At 45.8% G+C, this 25,606-nt stretch overlaps 1 protein-coding gene across 2 annotated transcripts; it reads right to left on the bottom strand.

The window, feature by feature from the left end:
* Positions 1–668: 668 nt before the first annotated feature.
* SNAP47 (synaptosome associated protein 47) lies at positions 669–25,592 on the bottom strand. 2 transcript variants are annotated; one of them, XR_010439052.1, is made up of 6 exons: positions 25,549–25,592; positions 13,790–14,320; positions 10,824–11,308; positions 3,496–3,596; positions 792–1,216; positions 669–756 (listed from the first exon to the last, which is right to left on the bottom strand). XR_010439052.1 is itself a non-coding variant. In XM_064703757.1 (5 exons), exons 2-5 carry the CDS (start codon positions 14,281–14,283, stop codon positions 1,070–1,072), a joined length of 1,227 nt encoding a protein of 408 aa, XP_064559827.1. In that variant the 5' UTR covers positions 14,284–14,320; positions 25,549–25,592; the 3' UTR covers positions 669–1,069. The 2 variants fall into 2 exon arrangements, 1 of the variants encoding a protein (XP_064559827.1); XM_064703757.1 differs by having other exon boundaries at positions 669–1,216.
* Positions 25,593–25,606: the final 14 nt, after the last annotated feature.

The raw sequence follows: 25,606 nt of genomic DNA, 5'->3' as shown, positions 1-25,606 counted from the left end.
TCATCCAAGATCCAAACTATCATCCAAGATCCAACCTCATCAAGATCCAACCATCATCCAAGATCCAATCTCATCCAAGATCCAAACATCATCCAAGATCCAAACACTGTCCAAAATCCAAACCTCATCCAAGATGGAATCTCATCCAAAATCCAAACCTCATCCAAGATCCAAACCCCATCCAAGATCCAAACCCATCCAAAATCCAAACCTCATCCAAGATCCAATCTCATCCAAGATCCAAACACTGTCCAAGATCCAAACCTCATCCAAGATCCAATCTCATCCAAAATCCAAACCTCATCCAAGATCCAAACACTGTCCAAGATCCAACCATCATCCAAAATCCAATCTCATCCAAGATCCAAACCTCATCCAAAATCCAATCTCATCCAAAATCCAAACCTCATCCAAGATCCAATCTCATCCAAGATCCAAACCTCATCCAAGATCCAAACACTGCCCAAGATCCAATCTCATCCAAAATCCAAACCTCATCCAAGATCCAAACCTCATCCAAGATCCAATCTCATCAAAGATCCCATCTCATCGAGATCCAAACATCATCCAAGATCCAATCTCATCCAAGATCCAAACCTCATCCAAGATCCAATCTCATCCAAAATCCAAACCCCATCCAAGATCCAAACACTGTCCAAGATCCAATCTCATCCAAGATCCAAACACTGCCCAAGATCCAACCATCATCCAAGGTCCAACTGTGATCCAAGATCCAACCATCATCCAAGATCCAATCTCATCAAGATCCAAACATCATCTAAAATCCAAACCTCATCCAAGATCCAATCTCATCCAAGATCCAAACCTCATCCAAGATCCAAACCTCATCCAAGATCCAAACCATCATCCAAGGTCCAACTGTGATCCAGGATCCAACCATCATCCAAAATCCACCCACCACCAAGTCCAGGAACCGCTTCATTCCTCCCAGGCGCTCACCCCCAGCAGCGCCATTTCCCAAACCTCATCCCAAACCCTTCCCACAGCGTCTCTGGAAAATCCAGCCCTGAAGATCCCGGCTCCGCCCCCCTCCCGCTCCCGGCGGGAGCTACGTCAGCTTCCTCATCCTGCGGTTCTGCCGCTCGATGGTGAGCGTGGCGCGATCCGCGGAGCTGCCGATGGACTCCAGCGCCTCGTCCTGCCGCTCCAGCTCCGCCTCCGTCTCCAGCGCCAGCCCCTTCAGCTTCTGCAGGATCTGCCCGGGGAAGCGCGGAGAGCCCGCGGTGAGGGCTCCGGAGCAGAGGGAGAATTCATGGATGGCATCCCAGAATTTGGGGTTTGGGAGCAGTGGGATAATTCATGGACTGATATCCCAGAATCCCAAAATTTGGGGGCTTAGGAGCAATGGGATAATTCATGGATGACATCCCAGAATTTAGAGCTTGGGAGCAATGGGATAATTCATGGACTGATATCCCAGAATCCCAGAATTTGGGGCTTGGGAGCAATGGGATCATTCATGGACTGACATCCCACAATCCAGGAATTTGGGTCTTGGGAGAAATGGGATAATTCATGGACTGATATCCCAGAATTTGGGGGCTTGGGAGCAATGGGATAATTCATGCACTGATATCCCAGAATTTGGGGCTTGGGAGCAGTGGGATAATTCATGGACTGACACCCAGAATCCCAGAATTTGGGGCTTGGGAGCAATGGGATAATTCATGGACTGATATCCCAGAATTTGGGGCTTGGGAGCAGTGGGATAATTCATGGATGACATCCCAGAATCCCAGAATTTGGGGCTTGGGAGCAGTGGGATAATTCATGGATTGACATCCCAGAATTTGGGGCTTGGGAGCAGTGGGAGAATTCATGGATGACATCCCAGAATCGCAGAATTTGGGGGCTTAGGGCAATGGGATAATTCATGGAGTGGCATCCCAGAATTTGGGGCTTGGGAGCAATGGGATAATTCATGGACTGATATCCCAGAATCCCAGAATTTGGGGCTTGGGAGAAAATGGTATATTCATGGATGGACATCCCAGAATTTGGGGCTTGGGAGCAATGGGATAATTCATGGACTGATATCCCAGAATTTGGGGCTCCGGAGCAGTGGGATAATTCATGGACTGACATCCCAGAATTTAGAGCTTGGGAGCAATGGGATAATTCATGGACTGATATCCCAGAATCCCAGAATTTGGGGCTTGGGAGAAAATGGTATATTCATGGATGGACATCCCAGAATTTGGGGGCTTGGGACCAGTGGGATAATTCATGGATTGACATCCCAAAATTTGGGGGCCTGGGAGTAATAAGAAAATTCACAGACTGACATCCCACAATCCAGGAATTTGAGGGCTTGGGAGCAATGGGATAATTTATGGATGACATCCCAGAATCCCAGAATTTGGGGGCTTGGGAGAAATGGGATAATTCATGGACTGATATCCCAGAATTTGGGGCTTGGGAGCAATGGGATAATTCATGGACTGATATCCCAGAATTTGGGGCTTGGGAGCAGTGGGATAATTCATGGAGTGGCATTCCAGAATTCGGGGCTTGGGAGAAATGGAAAAAGTCATGGACTGACATTCCAGAATCCCAGAATTTGGGGCTTGGGAGCAATGGGATATTCATGGACTGACATCCCAGAATTTAGAGCTTGGGAGCAATGGGATAATTCATGGACTGATATCCCAGAATTTGGGGGCTTGGGAGCAATGGGATAATTCATGGACTGATATCCCAGAATTTGAGGGCTGGGGAGGAATGGAATATTCATGGATTGACACCCAGAATCCCAGAATTTGGGGCTTGGGAGCAATGGGATATTCATGGACTGACATCCCAGAATTTGGGGCTTGGGAGCAATGGGATAATTCATGGACTGACATCCCACAATCCAGGAATTTGAGGGCTTGGGAGCAATGGGATATTCATGGACTGATATCCCAGAATTTGGGGGTTGAGGGAGCAATGGGATAATTCATGGATGACATCCCAGAATCCCAGAATTTTTGTGGGAAGGGACCTTAAGGATGATCCAGTTCCTAGCAGGGACACCTCCCACCATCCCATGGTGATCCAACCTGGCCTTGGACATTCCAGGGATCCAGGGCAGCCCCAGCTGCTCTGGGAATTCCATCCCAGCCAGGAATTCCCAATTCCCAATCTCCCATCCATCCCTGCCAGAGCTCTGGCAGGACGGATATTTTTTCCATTAGAAAGAAATAAAATGAAATCAATTAAAATGAAATAAAATCAAAGAAATTAAGTGTAAAAGAAGGAATAAAAATTCCAAATCATCAAATTTTAAAAACCGAAATAATTCAAGAATTTAAATAATAAATAATAAAAATATTGAAATAAATAATAAGTGAATAATAATTCCATATTATATAAATAAAATGATATATAAATAAAATTATATAAATAAATGAATTCCAGCTGTTGGGGCTGGGTTGGACTCCATGACCTGGAATTCTGGGAATTAATTCCATGGAATTCCATCCCTGTTTTTACCTGCCGGAGCTCCTTGGCCTCCTCCTGGGACACTTTGTGCAGCTGCACCTGCTCCCGCTCCGGCCCTTCCGGAGCCGCCGCCGCCCCCAGGAACCCCGAGGCTGCCAAGAAATCCCGCGTTAGGGAAAAATCCCTGCCGGAATATTCCCAGAAAAACAGAATGTAATGGGAAAAATCGGATCCTGGCCATTCCCATGGAGCAAAGCACAGCCCGAGCACTTTGATCCCAGAATTCCAGAAGGATCCTGAAGGATTCCATGAGCAGCAATTCCGTTCTCCTGCGCTCCCCTTGGAGATTCCCAGGGATTCCCCAATTCCTGCCTGGAAAGGAGGGGGAGCTCCAGGAATTCCTGCCTGGAAAGGAGGGGGAGCTCCAGGAATTGCCAGAGATTGGGGAATCCAATCCCCAGATTGAATTCCCAATCCCCAATCCCCAGATTGGATTCCCAATCCCCAATCCCCAGATTGGATTCCCAATCCCCAATCCCCAGATTCCAATCTCCAGGAATTGCCAGAGATTGGGGAATCCCTGGGAATCCCCAAGGGGAGTGCGGGAGAACGGAATTAATGGGAAAAATGGGATCCTGGCCATTCCCAAATTCCCATGGAGCAAAGCACAACCCGAGCACTTTGATCCCAGAATTCCAAAACAATCCTGAGATTCCATGAGCAGCAATTCCCTTCTCCCGCACTCCCCTTGGAGATTCCCAGGGATTCCCCAATTCCTGCCTGGAAAGGAGGGGGAGCTCCAGGAATTGCCAGAGATTGGGGAATCCAATCCCCAGACTGAATTCCCAATCCCCAATCCCCAATCCCCAGACTGGACTCCCAATCCCCAATCCCCAGATTCCAATCCCCAGATTCCAATCTCCAGGAATTGCCAGAGATTGGGGAATGGCCAAGGGGAGTGCAGGAGAACGGAATTTATGGGAAAAATCGGATCCTGGCCATTCCCAAATTGCCATGGAGCAAAGCACAACCCGAGCGCTTTGATCCCAGAATTCCAAAACGATCCTGAGACTCCATGAGCAGCAATTCCGTTCTCCCGCGCTCCCCTTGGAGATTCCCAGGGATTCCCCAATTCCTGCCTGGAAAGGAGGGGGAGCTCCAGGAATTCCTGCCTGGAAAGGAGTGGGAGCTCCAGGAATTGCCAGAGATTGGGGAATCCAATCCCCAGATTGAATTCCCAATCCCCAATCCCCAGATTGGATTCCCAATCCCCAATCCCCAATCCCCAGATTCCAATCTCCAGGAATTGCCAGAGATTGGGGAATGGCCAAGGGGAGCGTGGGAGAACGGAATTAATGGGAAAAATGGGATCCTGGGCATTCCCAAATTCCCATGGAGCAAAGCACAGCCCGAGCGCTTTGATCCCAGAATTCCAGAACGATCCTGAAGGATTCCATGAGCAGCAATTCCGTTCTCCTGCGCTCCCCTTGGAGATTCCCAGGGATTCCCCAATCTCTGGCAATTCCTGCCTGGAAAGGAGGGGGAGCTCCAGGAATTCCAGATTGTTTCAAAAAGTTGTTTCAAAATTTCAATGTTTATCCCAAAAAAAACCACTGGAAAAAAGTGCAAAGCAGGTTAAAAAAATTGAGAAAATTATTATTATTATTATTATTATTATTATTATTATTATTATTATTATTATCATCATCACTATTATCATCACTATTATCATCACTATTATTATTACTATTATTATTATGGCAATAATAACAAATTAATAAATAATTAATAATATTTTTAAAACACAAATAGCCAGTAAGTATTAGATAAAAATAATTCCCTAAATTCCTTTTCCGCATGGAATGAAGCCAAAATGGATTTTTTTTGGAATTTCTATAAATTTAGGCATAAACTGAAGGCAGGATTGGTGTAAACAAAAGATCCAGGTGGGTTTGTGGCAGTTTTGAGGGAAAATTCAGAATTTTCCCAGAGATTTCCATGCCCTGCAGGGATATTTATCCCAAAAATCCTTGGATTCATTCCCTATTGGAAAAAACAGAGAGCGGAACAGAAAAAACTAATTTTTTTTTTTCCCTCCTGATCTGAGAAAAAGGGAAAAAATAAGAAAAAATAAGGGAAAAAATAAGAAAAATTAAGGGAAAAAAATCAGTTTTTTTATTGAAAAATCGCACACAGTCCGTGAGTGCCACCTTGTGACGGAATGGGAACGGTGACAAATCCAAGGAAAACACAAAAAAAAAATGGAAAAATCAGGATTTCTATCAACTCCCCTCTGCTTCCCAAAGTTTTAAAAATTAACCAGGGAAGGAGAACAAAATCCAGCAGGAAAACCTCTGGAAAAGGGCTGGAAATCCAATTATTTCCTGGAATTTTTTGGGCTAACAGGAAATTCTAGAGGCCAAAATTTACTTCCTTAAAAATCCAGCAGCTTTTCCAAGCTGCAATATTCCTCAAAATCAGGATATTCCCCTTCCCTGCTGGAATTCCAAGCAGAAATTGGTGGATTTATGAATTTATCCCGATTTTCCAGTTGTTTTTGGCACTGGATCCATCTTTTCTTTGCTCTTTTAGGATTGAAAATTAGGATAAAAAAGGATTCAGGGATGTTGGGAGGAATAAATTCCAAGCTGTTGAAAATTCCCAAGGTTGGGCTAAAAAAACCCATCCTGGAATTTTAGGATTAACAATTTTAGGATTAACAGTAGGGAATGTCAATTTTCTTGTTGGGAATTTTCAGTCTCCAAAGTTTTTTTTAAATTGTAAATTTTTAAATTCCAAAATCTCAGGAATTCCCACACCTGGACTTGTCTAATATCAAAATCCTGGGGTTTTTAATATGGGAAAATCAGGTTTATTCCATGTTTTAATTCAAGATTCCTGGATATTTGGGGAAAGTGTTCAGGATTGAAGGGAATATTTAATATTAAAGGTTTAATATCAATATTGGAGATGGGATATTGGATATTAAATATTAGATATGGGATACTGGATATGGAATATGGGATATTGGAAACTGGATATTTGATATGGGATATTGGACATGGGATACGGGATATTTGATATGGGATATTGGATATTAAATACTGGGTATTCATAATTGGATATTAATTATTGGGTATTAAATACTGGATATTGGATATGGAATATTGGATATTAAACACTGGCTATAGAACATGGAATATCCATTATTAAATACTGGATAACAGATATGAAATACTGGATATGGGATATTGGACATGGGATATTGGATATTAAATACTGGTTATTAATAATTGGATATTAATTATTGGGTATTAAATACTGGATATGGAATATTGGATATTAAACACTGGCTATAGAACATGGAATATCCATTATTAAATACTGAATAACAGATATGAAATATTGGATATGGGATATTAAATATGGGATATGGAATATTGAATATTGGATGTTGGATATGGGATATTGGATAGTAATTATTGGATATTAGATACGGGATACTGGCTATTGGATATTAAATACTGGATATTGGATATGGAATATTGGATATTAAACACTGGTTATAGAACATGGAATATCCATTATTAAATACTGAATAACAGATATGAAATACTGGATATGGGATATGGAATATTGAATATTGGATGTTGGATATGGGATATTGGATAGTAATTATTGGATATTAGATATGGGATACTGGCTATTGGATATTAATTATTGGGTATTGGATATTAAATACTGGATATTGGATATATATATGGAATATTAAATATTGGATATTGGATACTTTCTATTGGATATTGAATACTGACTACTGGATATGGGATACTGGATATTAAAATACTAGGTATTAATTATTGGATATTAATTATTGGGTATTGGATATGGAATACTGGATATTAAACACTGGCTATAGATCATGGAATATCCGTTATTAAATACTGGAAGTAAATATGAAATATTGGCTATGGGATATTAAATATGGGATATTGAATATTGGATATGGGATATTGGACATTAAATATTGGATATGGGATACTGGCTATTGGACAGTAATTATTGGGTATTGGATATTAAATACTGGATATTGGATATGGAATATTGGATATGGGATACTGAATATTGAATATCAGATGGTGGATATGGGATATTGGATATGGAACATTGGATACTGGCTATTGGATATTGAATACTGATTACTAGATATGAGATACTGGATATTAAATACTCTTAATTATTTATTGGATAGTAATTATTGGGTATTGGAGAGCAATTCTTGGGTGTGAATTATTGGCTACTGAATATTGGATATTTCCTTCCAGCTGGGAATTAACTCCAGGAAAAGCAGCAGCAGTGCCAAAGGCTCTGAAATCACCTGGAGTTGATTCCTGGAATTTATCCTCACCATTAATTCATTTGCCTCTGGAATGTTCCTTGGGAAAACCTTTGGAGCCCGGAAACCCCTGGCACCTCCAGATGGACGTCCCCAAATCCACCTGATATTGAACACTGGATACTGGATATGGGATATTGGATATTAAACACTGGATACTGGATATTAATTACTGGGTATTGGATAGTAATTCTTGGGTATTAATTATTGGCTATTGAATATTGGCTATTCCCTTCCAGCTGGGAATTGACTCCAGGAAAAGCAGCAGTGCCAAAGGCTCTGAAGTCACCTCGAATTTATCCCTTGGGTTTACCATGGACTCACTCACCCTGGCCTCTGGAATGTTCCTTGGGAAAACCTTTGGAGCCCGGAACCCCCTGGCACCCACCTGCCTGCCAGATGGACGTCCCCAAATCCACCTGATATTGAACACTGGATACTGGATATGGGATATTGGATATTAAACACTGGATATTGGATATCAAACACTGGATATTGGATATGGGTTATTGGATATTAAACACTGGATACTGGATATGGGATATTGGATATTAAACACTGGATACTGGATATGGGATATTGGATATTAAACACTGGATACTGGATATGGGATATTGGATATTAAACACTGGATATTGGATATGGGATATTGGATATTGGATACTGGATATGGGATATTGGATAGTAAACACTGGATACTGGATATTAAACACTGGATATTGGATATGGGATATTGGATATGGGATATTGGATATTAAACACTGGATATTGGATATGGGATATTGGATATTAAACACTGGATACTGGATAATAATTATTGGGTATTGGATAGTAATTATTGCGTGTTAAGCTGGGAATTAACTACAGGATATCAAACACTGGATACTGGATATGGGAATATTGGATATTAAACACTGGATACTGGATATGGGATATTGGATAGTAAACACTGGATACTGGATATTAAACACTGGATACTGGATAATAATTATTGGGTATTGGATAGTAATTACTGGGTGTTAAGCTGGGAATTACCTCCAGGAAAAGCAGCAGTGCCAAGGGCTCTGAAGCCTCCTGGAGTTTATCCCTTGGGTTTACCATGGACTCACTCACCCTGGCCTCTGGAATATTCCTTGGAAAAACCCTTGGAGCCCGGAAACCCCTGGCACCCCTAGATGGACATCCCCAAATCCACCTGATATTGAACACTGGATACTGGATATGGGATATTGGATATTAAACACTGGATACTGGATATGGGATATTGGATAGTAAACACTGGATATTGGATATTAAACACTGGATACTGGATATTAATTATTGGGTATTGGACAGTAATTACTGCGTGTTAAGCTGGGAATTAACTACAGGATATCAAACACTGGATACTGGATATGGGATATTGGATATTAAACACTGGATACTGGATATGGGATATTGGATATTAAACACTGGATATTGGATATTAAACACTGGATACTGGATATGGGATATTGGATAGTAAACACTGGATATTGGATATTAAACACTGGATACTGGATATTAAACACTGGATACTGGATATTAATTATTGGGTATTGGATAGTAATTATTGGGTGTTAAGCTGGGAATTACCTCCAGGAAAAGCAGCAATGCCAAAGGCTCTGAAGCCACTTGGAGTTTATCCCTTGGGTTTACCATGGACTCACTCACCATGGCCTCTGGAATATTCCTTGGGAAAACCTTTGGAGCCCGGAACCCCCTGGCACCCACCTGCCTGCCAGATGGACGTCCCCAAATCCACCTGATATTAAACATTGAATACTGGATATGGGATATTGGATATTAAACACTGGATACTGGATATGGGATATTGGATAGTAAACACTGGATACTGGATATGGGATATTGGATATTAAACACTGGATACTGGATATGGGATATTGGATATTAAACACTGGATATTGGATATTAAACACTGTATATCAGATATTAGATAAGGGACACTGGATATTAATTATTGGGTATTGGAGAGCAATTACTGGGTGTGAATTATTGGCTACTGAATATTGGATATTCCCTTCCAGCTGGGAATTAACTCCAGGAAAAGCAGCAGTGTCAAAGGCTCTGAAATCACCTGGAGTTTATCCCTTGGGTTTACCATGGACTCACTCACCCTGGCCTCTGGAATATTCCTTGGAAAAACCCTTGGAGCCCGGAAACCCCTGGCACCCCTAGATGGACATCCCCAAATCCACCTGATATTGAACACTGGATACTGGATATGGGAATATTGGATATTAAACACTGGATATTGGATATGGGATATTGGATATTAAACACTGGATACTGGATATTAAACACTGGATACTGGATAATAATTATTGGGTATTGGATAGTAATTATTGGGTGTTAAGCTGGGAATTACCTCCAGGGAAAAGGCTCTGAAATCACCTGGAGTTTATCCCTTGGGTTTACCATGGACTCACTCACCCTGGCCTCTGGAATATTCCTTGGAAAAACCTTTGGAGCCCGGAACCCCCTGGCACCCACCTGCCTGCCAGATGGACGTCCCCAAATCCACCTGATATTGAACACTGGATACTGGATATGGGATATTGGATATTAAACACTGGATACTGGATATTAAACACTGGATACTGGATATGGGATATTGGATATTAAACACTGGATACTGGATATGGGATATTGGATATTAAACACTGGATATTGGATATTAAACACTGGATATCAGATATTAGATAAGGGACACTGGATATTAATTATTGGGTATTGGAGAGCAATTATTGGGTGTTAATTATTGGCTATTGCATATTGGATATTCCCTTGCAGCTGGGAATTACCTCCAGGAAAAGCAGCAGCAGTGCCAAAGGCTCTGAAGTCCCTGGAGTTGATTCCTGGAATTTATCCTCACCATTAATTCATTTGCCTCTGGAATGTTCCTTGGGAAAACCTTTGGAGCCCGGAACCCCCTGGCACCCACCTGCCTGCCAGATGGACGTCCCCAAATCCGCCTGAGGGGCCTTGCTGGCCCCGGCAAACCCCAGAGCATCCTCCAGGAACTGGATTTTCCTGCTGAACTGCATTTCCAGCAGGGGGATGGCCTGGGGCATGCGCGCGGCCAGCAGGCGGAAGGAGACGTCGGGCCTGCCGATGAAGCGCTGCCGCACGCTGATCTCGTAGGGCGTGTGCACGCGGATGTCGTCCACGTCCCGCGCCTCGAAGCGGTGCAGGAGCTGGGAATTGCAATCCCGGATCTCCAGGCCCGAGGGCAGCACCGTGAGTTGGCCGGGTTTGGCGCCGGAGTCCGTCCTGTGCGTGATGATCACTGGGATGCGCAGCAGGATTCCCTCCTGGATTTTGGGATCGGGAGCTGCCGGGGTTTCCTTGGGTTTCGCTTCCACGGGGCTTTTCCAGAGTTTGGTGCTGAAGGGCCACCAGGAGGGAGATTCCAGCTCTGTCAGCAGCCTGGGAGAGGGAAGGGAGGGTCGGGAGAGGGAAAAGCTTTGGATGTTCCAGCAGTTCCAAGAAAATTCCGCACAGACACGGAAATTCCTTAATCCCTCCTCAAACGCATTTCCCAGGATGCAGGAAATTGAACATTGGATATTCAATTGAATATTGGATTCCCTTCCAGCTGGGACTCCACCTTCTCCTCATAATCCACTGGAAAAACGCCCAGAATCCCAGCTGGGAAGGAAGGAATGGAAGTGGATTTTTCCAGACCCATTTCCCTGTGTCTGTTCCTCAATATTCCCACTCCTGCCCAGCCATCACCACTTCCAAGGCTTTTCCTGCTCCTTTTCCTTCACCCCCTCAGCCTGATGCTTTTTCCTTTGCTCCACACCCAAATTCCCAGATAAAACACGAAAAATTCCAGCTCGATGCTCCAAAATCCAGCAGAAACTTCCCAGAGGTGTCCACACCCCATCTTTCCATCAGTGCTGGAGCAGCTCCATAAGGAAAACATTCCCAGCAAACAGGGAAGGGAGCCAGGGCTGGAATTGTTCAGCTCCAGCTCCTGCTCTGGGGACAAGGAAAACATTCCCCTTTTTTAAGGGAAAACCGACAATAATCATCCCTAAAATCCCAATTTAATTCTGTTTTCATTCCCTGTTTTAAATCCATTAAAACCTTGGGATACTCCCAGGAATTCCCTGCTCCATAAATTCAATAAAACTGGGAAGAGCCCTCTGGAATTCCCTGCTGCAGCTCCGAGCTGGGTAATGTTCAGCCACCCTTGAATCCGTGGAATTCCAAGTCCCTTCCCACACTCCGAGTCCTTTCCCATTCTTCTCCTCTCCTGCATTCCCCTCACTCCTGCTGGAATTTTATCCAGAGGGTTCCAAGATAAGGAAATACTTGGCACAAATATTCCCAGGAGCCCTGGCTGCTCCCACTCCTGACAATTCCTGCTTTTCCCTGGCTGTTGGAATATTGGATATTCCAATCCTGCCACGAGCTCACCCAAAATTCCCAATTCTGGGTTCTTTCCCATTCAATCCAAAGTGTTTTAAAGGATTGGGGATATTCCTAGAAAATCGAGGCAAAGGATTTCCAGGGAAGCTGTGGGGGAAAAGTGAGGGAAGAAAAGAGGGTGGGAAAGGGGCGGGAGAGGAAAAAAGGGAGGGAAAAACCAGAGGGAAACAGAAATGGTGAAGGAAAATCATGAGGGGAAAAAAATGGTGAGGGAAAAAGGGCGGGAAAGGAATAAACAGAGGGAAACCAAAATGGTGAGGGGAAAAAATGGTGAGGGAAAAAGGGCGGGAAAGGAATAAACAGAGGGAAACCAAAATGGTGAGGGGAAAAAATGGTGAGGGAAAGGAGAAAAGGGCAGGAAGAGAGGGAAGGGGAAAAACCAGGGAGACAAAAATGGCGGGGGAAAAATCATGAGGGGAAAATGGCGGGAAAAAAGGGCGGGAAGGAAAAGGACAAGGAAGAAGCCAGCACAGCTCTGGATTCCCCAGGGATGGGCACTGCAAACCCTGCTCTTATCCCAATTTTATCCCTGTGGAGCAGGACACGGGCAGGAGGAAGGAGATTGGGGCACTCCTGAATTCCCAGAGCTGAATTCCCAACATTCCCTGAACCCATGGACACAAAGGCTTGGACTGGAAGGGATCCTAAGGGTGATCCCATTCCATGGGCAGAGAATTCCCACTGTCCCAGGCTGCTCCAGCCTGGCCTTGGGCACTGCCAGGGATCCAGGGGCAGCCCCAGCTGCTCTGGGAATCCCATTCCAGCCAGGAATTCCCAATTCCCAATCTCCCACCCATCCCTGCCCTCTGGCACTGGGAGCCATTCCCTGTGTCCTGTCCCTCCATCCCTGTCCCCAGTCCCTCTCCAGCTCTCCTGGAGCCCCTCCAGGCCCTGCCAGGGGCTCTGAGCTCTCCCTGGAGCTTCTCCTCTCCAAACTCCTCTGTCAAACTTTAAAAATTCTCTACAAATTCATTTCTCACAGATGGGAATGAAGTGACATGAAATCTTGGAATGGTTTGGGTTGGAAGGAACCTCAAGGATCCTCCAGTGCCACCCCCAGCCATGGGCAGGGACACCTCCCACTGTCCCAGGCTGCTCCAAGCCCTGACCAGCCTGGACCTGGAAATCCAGGGGCAGCCCCAGCTGCTCTGGGGATTGTATTCCAGGGCCTCCCCACCCTCACAGGAACAATTCCCAATTCCCAATCTCCCACCCATCCCTGCCCTCTGGCACTGGGAGCCATTCCCTGTGTCCTGTCCCTCTCCAGCTCTCCTGGAGCCCCCTCACACCCTGAGCCTTCCCTGGATTTTCCCTTTCTCCACCTGAGCATTCCCAACTCCCTCATTGTTTCCTCACGGAGCTGCTCCATCCCTCCAATGAAAAACCCAATTTCCTTTCCCAAAGCCCTCCCCCAGAAATCCCAGGCCCCCCAAAGTCACTCCCAGCCGCGGGAACGCTCCCATTCCGAACCTGTCGGCCACATCCATGTCCCCCTCGATCTTGTGCAGCCCCCTCATGATGCTGTCGAACTGCTCCCCCTGGGCCTGCAGCACCTTGGCCGTGTCCTCCAGGCGTTTCTGGGATCCCTCCAACATTCCCGACAATTCCCGACCCTTGCTGGAGCCCGAGGCCGCTCCCGCTGCCCCCTCCCGGCCGGGCAGCAGCTGCTCCCTCCAGAAATGCTCCAGGACGTTGAACACCACATTCCTGTTGGGCTGCAGGGAGCCGAACCAGTGCTTGGCGCCTTTCTCCAGCACGGTGAGCGAGCTGAAGATCAGATGGGAAGATTCCTTCTTGATCTCGCTGATGCCGGAGAGCTGGAAATCCGCCAGGAGCTCCCCGGATTTGTCAGCCGTGAATTTGATGGAGGTGGGGGTCAGGGAGAGCTTGCCAGGGATCCATTGCTTGCTGGAGTCCAGGTAGTAGGAGCAAGGCCAGGAATGGATCCGGATGTCCTCGCTCATGGGCTCGCTCCACCCGGCCTCCTCTCCCAGGGAAACGCTGAAAATCCAAGGGGGATTTAGAATCCCAATCTCCAACTGAAATCCAAGGGGGATTTAGAATCTCGCTCTGCAATCCCACAGGAAACACTGAAATCCAAGGGGGATTCAGAATCCCACAGGAAACACTGAAATCCAAGGGGGATTCAGAATCCCGCTCTCCAACTGAAATCCAAGGGGGATTCAGAATCCCGCTCTCCAATCCCACAGGAAACACTGAAATCCAAGGGGGATTTAGAATCCCGCTCTCCAACTGAAATCCAAGGGGGATTTAGGATCCCGCTCTCCAACCCAGTGGGAAACACTGAAATCCAAGGGGGATTCAGAATCCCGCTCTCCAATCCCACAGGAAACACCAAAATCCAAGGGGGATTCAGAATCCCGCTCTCCAACTGAAATCCAAGGGGGATTTAGAATCCCGCTCTCCAATCCCACAGGAAACACTGAAATCCAAGGGGGATTTAGGATTCCACTCTCCAACCCAGTGGGAAACACTGAAATCCAAGGGGGATTTAGGATCCCACTCTCCAACTGAAATCCAAGGGGGATTTAGAATCCCGCTCTCCAACTGAAATCCAAGGGGGATTCAGAATCCCGCTCTCCAACTGAAATCCAAGGGGGATTCAGAATCCCGCTCTCCAATCCCACAGGAAACACTGAAATCCAAGGGGGATTCAGAATCCCGCTCTGCAACCCAGTGGGAAACACTGAAATCCAAGGGGGATTCAGAATCCCACTCTCCAATCCCACAGGAAACACTGAAATCCAAGGGGGATTTAGAATCCCGCTCTGCAATCCCACAGGAAACACTGAAATCCAAGGGGGATTCAGAATCCCGCTCTCCAATCCCACAGGAAACACTGAAATCCAAGGGGGATTCAGGATCCCGCTCTCCAATCCCACAGGAAACACTGAAATCCAAGGTGGGAAAAGCAGGAATCCCGAATAAACACACCTGGATTTATCTGGCTCTTTTCAGCTGGAGATCCAAGGAATTTGGGAATTTCTAACCACAGGAATATTCACTCTGGAAAAGCCCATCAGGCATTTTCCCAAGAATTCCACTCTGGAATATTCCCATTGCTCTTACCTTGGTTTACCTCAGACCAACAGGCACTGAGGAAAATCCCAAATATCCCAAAATTCCAGATTTCCTCTGGAAAAGCCCATCAGCATCACCAGCCATGCATTTTCCCAAGAATTCCATTCATATCCTGGAATATTCCCATCCAAGCTCATCCTCAGCTTCCCATTGATCAAGAGGCACTGAGGAAAATCCCAAATATCCCAAAATTCCAGATTTCCTTTGGAAAGGCCTGTCAGCATCACTGACCACCCCATATTCCCAATAATTCCATCCATATTCTGGAATATTCCCATTCCCAGCTCATCTCAGCTTCCCACAGACCAACAGGCACTGAGGAAAATCCCAAATATCCCAAAAGTATTCCCCAGGATGTGTCAATATTCTCCAGGAAATCCCAATTTTCCCCATCAATTCCCACTATTCTCTGCAAATTCCCAGTATTCCGAAGGAATTCCCAGTATTCCTCATGAATTCCCAGTATTCCCCAGGAAATCCCAAAATTCCCCCGGAATTCCCAGTATTTTCCAGGATTTGTCAATATTCTCCAGGAAATCCCAATATTCCCCAGCAATTCCCAAAATTCCCTGGGAATTCCCAATATTCTTCAGGAAATCCCAATATTCTCTATGATTTGTCAATATTCCCCAGGAAATCCCAGATTTCTCCAGGAATTCCCAGTATTCCAATTTCCTATTCTCTAGGAATCCCAGTATTCTCAGGATTCAATATTCTCCAGGAATCCCAATTTCTCCAGGAATTCCCAGTATTCCCCAGGATTTGTCAATATTCTCTAGTGAATCCCAATATTCTCAGGAATTCCCAGTATTCTCCAGGAAATTCCCAAAATTCCCCCGGAATTCCCAGTATTTTCGGGATGATTTTGTCCATATTCTCAGGAACAATCCCCAATATTCTCTATGAATTCCCAGTATTCTCCAGGAAATCCCAAAATTCCCCGGAATTCCCAGTATTTTCTGGGATTTGTCAATATTCTCCAGGAATTCCCAGTAATTCTCCTAGGAAATTGCCAATATTCCCAGCAATTCCTACAATTCTCCAGCACCAATTTCCAGATTGTCATTTCTCAGGAAATTCCCAGTATTCCTATGAATTCCCAATATTTCTGCATTTCCCCAATATTCTCCAAAATTCCCAGTAATTCCCTAGGATTCAGTAATTCCTAGGGATTCAATATTCCCAGAATTCCCAGTATTTTCCAGGATTTGTCAATATTCTCCAGGAATTCCCAATATTCACCAGGAATTCCCAATATTCTCTGCAAATTCCCAATATTCTCCAATAAATCCCAGTATTCCTCACGAATTCCCAGTATTTTCTGGGATTTGTCAATATTCTCAGGAAATTCCCAGTATTCCAGGAATTCAATATTCTCCAGGAATTTCCCAATCATTCTCTGCAAATTCCCATATTCTCCAGCAAATTCCCAATTCCCCTGAATTCCCAGTATTTTCTGGGATTTGTCAATATCTTCAGGAATATCCCCAGGTTTGTCATAATTTTGAATTCCCAGTATTCCCAGGAATTCCCAAAGTTCCCTGAAATTCCCAATATTCTCCAGGAATTCCCATATTCCTCACAATTCCCATATTTTCCCTGGATTTGCCAATATTCCCAGGAATTCCCAGTAACCCTCAGGATTTGTCCAATACAATTTCTTGGGAATTCCAATATTCCCAGGAATTCCCAAGTTCCTGGGAATTCCCAATATTCTTCAGGAAATCCCAATATTCTCTATGAATTCCCAATATTCTCCAGGAATTCCCAAAATTCCTCAGGAATTCCTTCCATCCAAACCACCCCAATTTCAGAACGGGCAATTCCACCCTGGAATGTTTTCTCTCCACCCTTCCAGAAGTTTCTTGGGTGTTTCTAAAATTCCAGGAATTCTGCTGTGCATTAATGAGATTCTCATTAATTATCCTCATTAATTCCATCCCAATCCAAGGAAAGTTGAGGAATTTTCTGGAAAACAAGAATTTCCTTTTTCAGGAATTTGGAATTCCTGATCCCACCCTGAGATCTCCCGGTGTTTTCAAGCTGCTGCATCATTAATTCCTTCAAAAAATCCAGTTCCAGAAAATTTTTAATTATTATTTTTAATAAATAATTATACGTTAAATAATTTTATTTCTTATTTTTAATTATTTTAGTTATTATTTTAAATAATAATATAATATTACTATTACATTATTATATATTACAAATTATAATATATAATTTCTAAGTGAAATTATTTTAATTATTTCTTTTAATTAAATACATTCAATATTCCCATAGAATTAAGATCAAGATGATTCCATGCTATATCCCAAAAAAAAAATCCTTTATTTGGTTTGAATCCCTTATTTCCATGGATTTTTAATAACTTTTTTTTTCATTATTAACTTGACAAAAATGGAAAAAAAATCAACCGTAAATTGACCAAAAAAAAATTGGAATTTCAAGTGAAAATTCTCCAGCTCTTTTGATCCAATAAATCCACAAGCCTGGAGAAAATTGTGGGAAAAGAGCGAGCAAAATCCCAGGAAAATCTGATTTCAAGGAGTGGCTACTGCCAAGTTTTCAGCAAGGAAAAAATTCCAAAGGAAAATACAACCAAAGTTTTTCCCAACATGAAAATTCCTTTAAAAAATCAAGGATTTATATTTAATAAATTAAAATAAATTCCTCCTGAGCCAAAATGTTCCCTCACAACTTGTTCCCAGATCTGTCTTTTCCTATGGAGACTCTCCCATTATCCACATTCCTTTTTTTAGGAAATAAATGAATTTTTGGCCACATTTGCCTCAAAATCCTGGAATTCCATCCATAGGAACCCCTGGGATTTCTAACAGGGAGATGTGGATTTCGGATCCATGGAAAAGTTTGGATTGGCAGAAAAATAAAACAATAAAAAATTAAATTGCTTCTGAATTCTTTGTAAATTCAGGAATGGGTTTGGAAACTTGGGAATGTCACAGGTTTGGAAATGGGAATGTCAAAATCCTTCATCCAGGAGACTCCTGAGGGATTCCACAAGAAATTCCTTCAGTTTTTCCCAAAATGTTCCCTCACAACTTGTTCCCAGATCTGTCTTTCCCTATTATCCACACTTTTTTTAGGAAATAATTTAATTTTTGGCCACATTTGCCTCAAAATCCTGGAATTCCACCCACAGAAACCCCTGGGATTCATAACAGGGAGGTGAGGATTTGACATCCATGGAAAAAATAGGATTGGCAGAAAAATAAAACAATAAAAAATTAAATTGCTTCTGAATTCTTTGTAAATTCAGGAATGGGTTTGGAAACTTGGGAATGTCACAGTGCTTTATTTAGGACACACCTGAGGGATTCTACAAGAAATTCCTTCAGATTTTCCCAAAATTTTCCCTCACAATTTGTTCCCAGATCTGTCTTTTCCTATTATCCACACTTTTTTAGGATATAATCGGATTTTTGGCCACATTTGCCTCAAAATCCTGGAATTCCATCCATAGGAACCCCTGGGATTTCTAACAGGGAGATGTGGATTTCGGATCCATGGAAAAGTTTGGATTGGCAGAAAAATAAAATAATAAAAAATTAAATTGCTTCTGAATTCTTTGTAAATTCAGGGATGGGTTTGGAAACTTGGGAATGTCACAGTGCTTTATCTAGGAGACTCCTGAGGGATTCCACAAGAAATTCCTTCAGATTTTTCCAAAATGTTCCCTCACAATTTGTTCCCAGATCTGTCTTTCCCTATTATCCACAATTTTTTTAGGGAATAATCGGATTTTTTGGCACATTTGCCTCAAAATCCTGGAATTCCACCCACAGGAACCCCTAGGATTTCTAACAGGGAGATGAGGATTTGACATCCATGGAAAAGTTTGGATTGGCAGAAAAATAAAACAAAAAAACCCAAATTTCTTCTGAATTCTTTATAAATTCAGGGATGGGTTTGGAAACTTGGGAATGCCACAGGTTTGGAAATGGGAATGTCAAAATCCTTCATCCAGGAGACTCCTGAGGGATTCCACAAGAAATTCCTTCAGCTTTTCCCAAAATGTTCCCTCACAACTTGTTCCCAGATCTGTCTTTTCCTATTATCCACACTTTTTTAGGGAATAATCGGATTTTTGGCCACATTCGCCTCAAAATCCTGGAATTCCACCCACAGGAACCCCTAGGATTTCTAACAGGGAGATGAGGATTTGACATCCATGGAAAAGTTTGGATTGGCAGAAAAATAAAATAATAAAAAATTAAATTGCTTCTGAATTCTTTGTAAATTCAGGGATGGGTTTGGAAACTTGGGAATGTCACAGTGCTTTATTTAGGAGACTCCTGAGGGATTCCACAAGAAATTCCTTCAGATTTTTCCAAAATGTTCCCTCACAACTTGGTCCCAGATCTGTCTTTCCCTGTGGAGACTCTCCCATTATCCACATTCCTTTTTTTAGGAAATAACTGAATTTTTGGTCACATTTGCCTCAAAATCCTGGAATTTCACCCACAGAAACCCCTGGGATTCATAACAGGGAGGTGAGGATTTGACATCCATGGAAAAGTTTGGATTGGCAGAAAAATAAAACAATAAAAAATTAAATTGCTTCTGAATTCTTTGTAAATTCAGGGATGGGTTTGGAAACTTGGGAATGTCACAGGTTTGGAAATGGGAATGTCAAAATCCTTCATCCAGGAGACTCCTGAGGGATTCCACAAGAAATTCCTTCAGCTTTTCCCAAAATGTTCCCTCACAACTTGTTCCCAGATCTGTCTTTTCCTATTATCCACAATTTTTTTAGGGAATAATCGGATTTTTGGCCACATTTGCCTCAAAATCCTGGAATTTCACCCACAGAAACCCCTGGGATTTGTAGCAGGGAGATGTGGGAGTTTTGAATGAGTTTATCACTAAATGAGTTTATAAACTAAATGAGTTTATAAATCATATCCACTCACTCTTCCTCTTTTTATAATTAAGACTCAATTCCAGGATTAATAAATCCCCAAATCCCAAATTTAGGATTTTCTAAGATGTGGAGCCTCATTCCTTCATTCCCAAGCTGGAATTCCTCCCTCCTGCCAAGGACTCCCATCCCATTCCCAGGAATTTTCCTCCTCCCCACCCAATGGAGCAGAGAATTCCAAAGGTTTGGGTTGAAGGACGATCCCATTAATGGATTTGGGAATGGAATTTTCCCAGTATCCAGGAGTTTTCCTCTTCCCCACCCCAATGGAGCAGAGAATTCCAAAGGTTTGGGTTGAAGGACGATCCCATTAATGGATTTGGGAATGGAATTTTCCCAGTATCCAGGAATTTTCCTCCTCCTCACCAATGAACACAGAATTCCAAAGGTTTGGGTTGGGAGAGGATGATCCCATTAATGGATTTGGGAATGGAGTTTTCCCAGTATCCAGGAATTTTCCTCCTCCTCACCCAATGAACACAGAATTCCAAAGGTTTGGGTCGGGAGAGGATGATCCCATTAATGGATTTGGGAATGGAATTTTCCCAGTATCCAGGAATTTTCCTCCTCCCCACCCAATGGAGCAGAGAATTCCAAAGGTTTGGGTTGAAGGGCGATCCCATTAATGGATTTTGGAATGGAATTTTCCCAATATCCAGGAATTTTCCTCCTCCTCACCCAATGAACACAGAATTCCAAAGGTTTGGGTTGGGAGGGACCTCAAGGACGATCCCATTAATGGATTTTGGAATGGAATTTTCCCAATATCCTGGAATTTTCCTCCTCCCCACCCAATGGAGCAGAGAATTCCAAAGGTTTGAGTTGAAGGACGATCCCATTAATGGATTTTGGAATGGAATTTTCCCAATATCCTGGAATTTTCCTCCTCCCCACCCAACGGAGCAGAGAATTCCAAAGGTTTGGGTCGGGAGAGGATGATCCCATTAATGGATTTGGGAATGGAATTTTCCCAGTATCCAGGAGTTTTCCTCCTCCCCACCCCAATGGAGCAGAGAATTCCAAAGGTTTGGGTTGAAGGACGATCCCATTAATGGATTTGGGAATGGAGTTTTCCCAGTATCCAGGAGTTTTCCTCTTCCCCACCCAATGAACACAGAATTCCAAAGGTTTGGGTTGGGAGGGACCTCAAGGACGATCCCATTAATGGATTTTGGAATGGAATTTTCCCAATATCCTGGAATTTTCCTCCTCCCCACCCAATGGAGCAGACCTGAAGGACGATCCCATTAATGGATTTTGGAATGGAATTTTCCCAATATCCTGGAATTTTCCTCCTCCCCACCCAATGGAGCAGAGAATTCCAAAGGTTTGGGTCGGGAGAGGACGATCCCATTAATGGATTTTGGAATGGAATTTTCCCAATATCCTGGAGTTTTCCTCTTCCCCACCCAATGAACACGAATCCAAGGTTGGTTGGGAGGACAAGGACGATCCCATTAATGGATTTTGGAATGGAATTTTCCCATATCCTGGAATTTTCCTCCTCCCACCCAATGGAGCGGGACCTGAAGGACGATCCCATTAATGGATTTTGGAATGGAATTTTCCCAATATCCTGGAATTTTCCTCCTCCCCACCCAATGGAGCAGACCTGAAGGACGATCCCATTAATGGATTTTGGAATGGAATTTTCCCAATATCCTGGAATTTTCCTCCTCCCCACCCAATGGAGCAGACCTGAAGGACGATCCCATGAATGGATCCTCCACCATCCCAGGTGGACCCAAGCTGACCTTGGACATTCCATGAAGGAATTTCCTCAATATCCAACCGAAACCTCCCTCTGCTCCTGTCCCTGTTCCCTGGGAGCAGAGCCAGAGCCCAAAAGTTCTCCCTGATCCTCCTTTTCCTCAGGCTGAGCATTCCCAGCTCCCTCAGCATTCCCAGCCCAGCTCAGCAATATCTGCTGGGGAACATGAAACGGGAAAATTATCAATGTGATTGTCTGGCAAAAGATGTTGAGAATATGGAAACTGTAAGGGAGATTGAAATTAAATCAAGCTTTGAGATCCCTCGGTTACTGAACAACTGGAAAACAATGGTGTGGCTGCTGAAGGTGATCCAATTTTGATAAAACAACACCCTCTGCTTGCAGACAGGCCCAAGGGTCAGAGCAGACCCTACAGCTTGGCAGAAGGGGTCCAAAGAGGAGTTTTTAGGGTTTAAAATGTAACACAGGATGGTAATGTAATGATTCTTATAGGCTGTATGGAAATGCTTGAGATTTATAGCTTGTATTAGATTGGTGAGAATTAGAATATTCAACACAGAAGAAGATTTATTGTATTGTAACAGAAGCCTTGCTCTGTCATCCTCTTTTACTCTCTCATCCTCTCTTCTCTCAGGCCTGCTCTGAGCTGTGGCTGCAGCTCCAGCAGGGCCCTGCACCCAGGCCCTGTGCAATGAACCCCAATGCTGCAGACCCAAAGCAGGCCCTGCACCCAGGCCCTTTGCAATGAACCCCAAATCCCAGCAGAGCCCTTTGCAATGAACCCCAAATCCCAGCAGGGCCCTTGCATGAACCCAAATCAGCAGGCCCTGTGCAATGAACCCCAAATCCAGCAGGCCCTGCACCCAGGCCCTGTGCAATGAACCCAAATCCAAGGCCTGCACCAGGCCTTTGCAATGAACCCCAAATCCCAGCAGGCCCTTTGCAATGAACCCCAAATCCAGCAGCTGGGCCCTGCACCCACGGCCCTTTGCAATGAACCCCAAATCCCAGCAGGGCCCTGCACCCAGGCCCTTTGCAATGAACCCCAAATCCCAGCAGGGCCCTGCACCCAGGCCCTGTGCAATGAACCCCAAATCCCAGCAGCCTGACCAGGCCTTTTGCAATGAACCCCAAATCCCAGCAGGGCCCTGCACCCAGGCCCTTTGCAATAAACCCCAAATCCCAGCAGGGCCCTGTGCAATGAACCCCAAAGTTCCAGCCCTGGCTTCAGAGATCTCAGTCCATCCCCACTGTCCTACCCCACCTTCACTCCCAGTTACCCAAGAATTTACTGGATCTCCCCCAATCCCCTCACCCAGATCCTTTCCCTGTCCAACAATTCCCCCTCCAAATCCAGACTCCTCTCGAGCCCTCCCTCGGTGCCAGCTCAGCCCAGGATCCACCTCACGGAGCCTCCCCAGCCCCATCCCGAGCCCCTCCATTCCCGGCCTCCTCTCCAAGCCCCGGCTCGGAGCCGCCGTCGCTCGCTGGTTCCCGGTGTGGAACCGCCCCAAGCCCCGACACAAAACTGGCCTCAAGTTCCGACATAAAATCTGCCCCCAGTCCCCACACAAAACGCGTCCCAGCCCCGGTTTGAACACGCCCCAAACCCCCACACAGAACCCGCCCCAAGTCCCCACACAAAACCCGCCCCAAGTCTCCACACAAAACCCGCCCCAAGCCCCGACACCAAACCCGCCCCAAGTCCCCACACAAAACCCGCCAGGCCCGGTCCAACACACCGAGCATGGATCGGAGGCCCACCCCAATTGCACCCATTTTTCCAACCCCAAACTCCACCTCGAGCCCTTCACACCCCATTTGGAGCCAATTCCAACCCTCCCGTGCCAATTCCAGTCCCCCGGTCCCGGTCCGAGACCACACCGAGCATAGATCGGAGCCCTCGCTCCCAAAGCCCAACTTTGACACTCCAGTCCCATTTCAGCCCCAAGCTCCACCTCAGTCTCCCCCGGGCCCACCGGAGCCCCCCAAGCCCAATTTCGTGACCCCCAAGCCCCACTTTCATCCAGTCTCCACCTCAGCCCTCCCGTCTCATTCCGAGTTCCTTCAGCCCCATCCGGAACCCCCCGGTCCGACACCACCGCGGCCATGGATCGGAGCCCCTCATTCCCTGTTCGGAGCTCCCCTAAACTCAAATTTGTGACCCCCCAGACCCATTTCCAACCCCAAGCTCCACCTCGAGCCCTTCCCGCCCCATTCGGAGCCAATTCCAACCCTCCCGCCTGACCCAGGCCCCCGGTCCCGCTCCGAGACCACACCGACCATAGATCGGAGCCCTCCCCCCCAAACCCCAACTTCTGACACCTCAGTCCCATTTCCAGCCCCAAGCTCCACCTCGAGTCTCCCCGGGCCCACCCGGAGCCCCCCAAGCCCGAATTCCTGACCCCCTCAGCCCCACTTTCAATCCGTCTCCACCTCCAGGCCCTCCCGCCCCATTCCGAGTCTCCCCAGGCCCAGCCGGACACTCCCGGTCCCGGTCCGAGACCACACCGAGCACGGACCGGAGCCCCTCCCCAAGCCCAAATTTGTGACCTCCCAGCCCCATTTTCAACCCCAAACTCCACCTCCAGCCCCTCCCGTCTCATTCCGAGTTCCTTCAGCCCCATCCGGACTCCCTCGGTCCCAGCCTGAGCCCACCGCGGCCATGGATCGGAGCCCCCCAAGCCCCGATTTGGGACCCCAAGCTCCACCTCAAGCTCCTCTCGCCCCATTCCGAGTTCCTTCAGCCCCATCCGGAACCCCCCGGTCCGACACCACCGCGGCCATGGATCGGAGCCCCTCATTCCCTGTTCGGAGCTCCCCCAAGCCCCAATTTGTGACCCCCCAGCCCCATTTCCAACCCCGAGCTCCACCTCGAGCGCCTCCCGCCCCACTTCGAGTCTTCCCGGGCCCGCTCCGAGACCACACCGACCATAGATCAGAGTCCCCCCCAACCCTCAATTTTTGTCGCCCCAGCCCATTTCCAACCCCAAACTCCACCTCCAGTCCCTCCCGCCCCATTTCCAATCCCTTCAGCCCCATCCGGACCTCCCAGTCCCGGTCGGACACCACGGATCGGAGCTTCGCATTCCCTGTCCGGAGCCCCTCCAAGCCTCAATTTGTGTCCCCCAAGCCCCATTCCCAACCTCAAACCCCACCACCAGCCCCTCCGGCGCCATTTTCAGTCTCTCCATCCCCATCCAGACCTCCCTGTCCCGGTCCGACACCACCGCGGCCATGGATCGGAGCCCCGCATTCCCTGTCCGGAGCCCCTCCAAGCCTCAATTTGTGACCCCCAAGCCCCATTTCCAACCCCAAGCTCCCCGTCCAGCCCCTCCCGCCCCATTTCGAGCCCTCCCAGCCCCATTTCCAGCCCCAAGCTCCCCGTCCTGCCCCTCCCGCCCCATCTGGAGCCCCCCGGGCCCGTCCGAGCCCCCCCGGCTCCCCACGCACCTCCCTCAGTGCGGCACCTGCCCGGCTCCGCGCCTGCGCCCTCCGCGCGCTCTCATTG

Source organism: Zonotrichia leucophrys, chromosome 2, assembly GCF_028769735.1.
Source record: "Zonotrichia leucophrys gambelii isolate GWCS_2022_RI chromosome 2, RI_Zleu_2.0, whole genome shotgun sequence".
NCBI lineage: Eukaryota > Metazoa > Chordata > Aves > Passeriformes > Passerellidae > Zonotrichia > Zonotrichia leucophrys.
Note: the sequence above shows the minus strand (reverse complement) of the source record. Positions and strands in the feature narration are given on the sequence as shown.

Bases quoted from the DNA above. Each gene is read 5' to 3' on its own strand.
- SNAP47 (XM_064703757.1), bottom strand. From the start codon at position 14,283: ATGAGCGAGGACATCCGGATCCATTCCTGGCCTTGCTCCTACTACCTG. The intron at 3,597-10,823 runs GTGGGTGCCAGG...ATTTCTTGGCAG, and splicing joins GACGTCCATCTGGCAGGCAG to CCTCGGGGTTCCTGGGGGCG. The intron at 1,217-3,495 runs GTAAAAACAGGG...TTCCCCGGGCAG, and splicing joins AGGCCAAGGAGCTCCGGCAG to ATCCTGCAGAAGCTGAAGGG.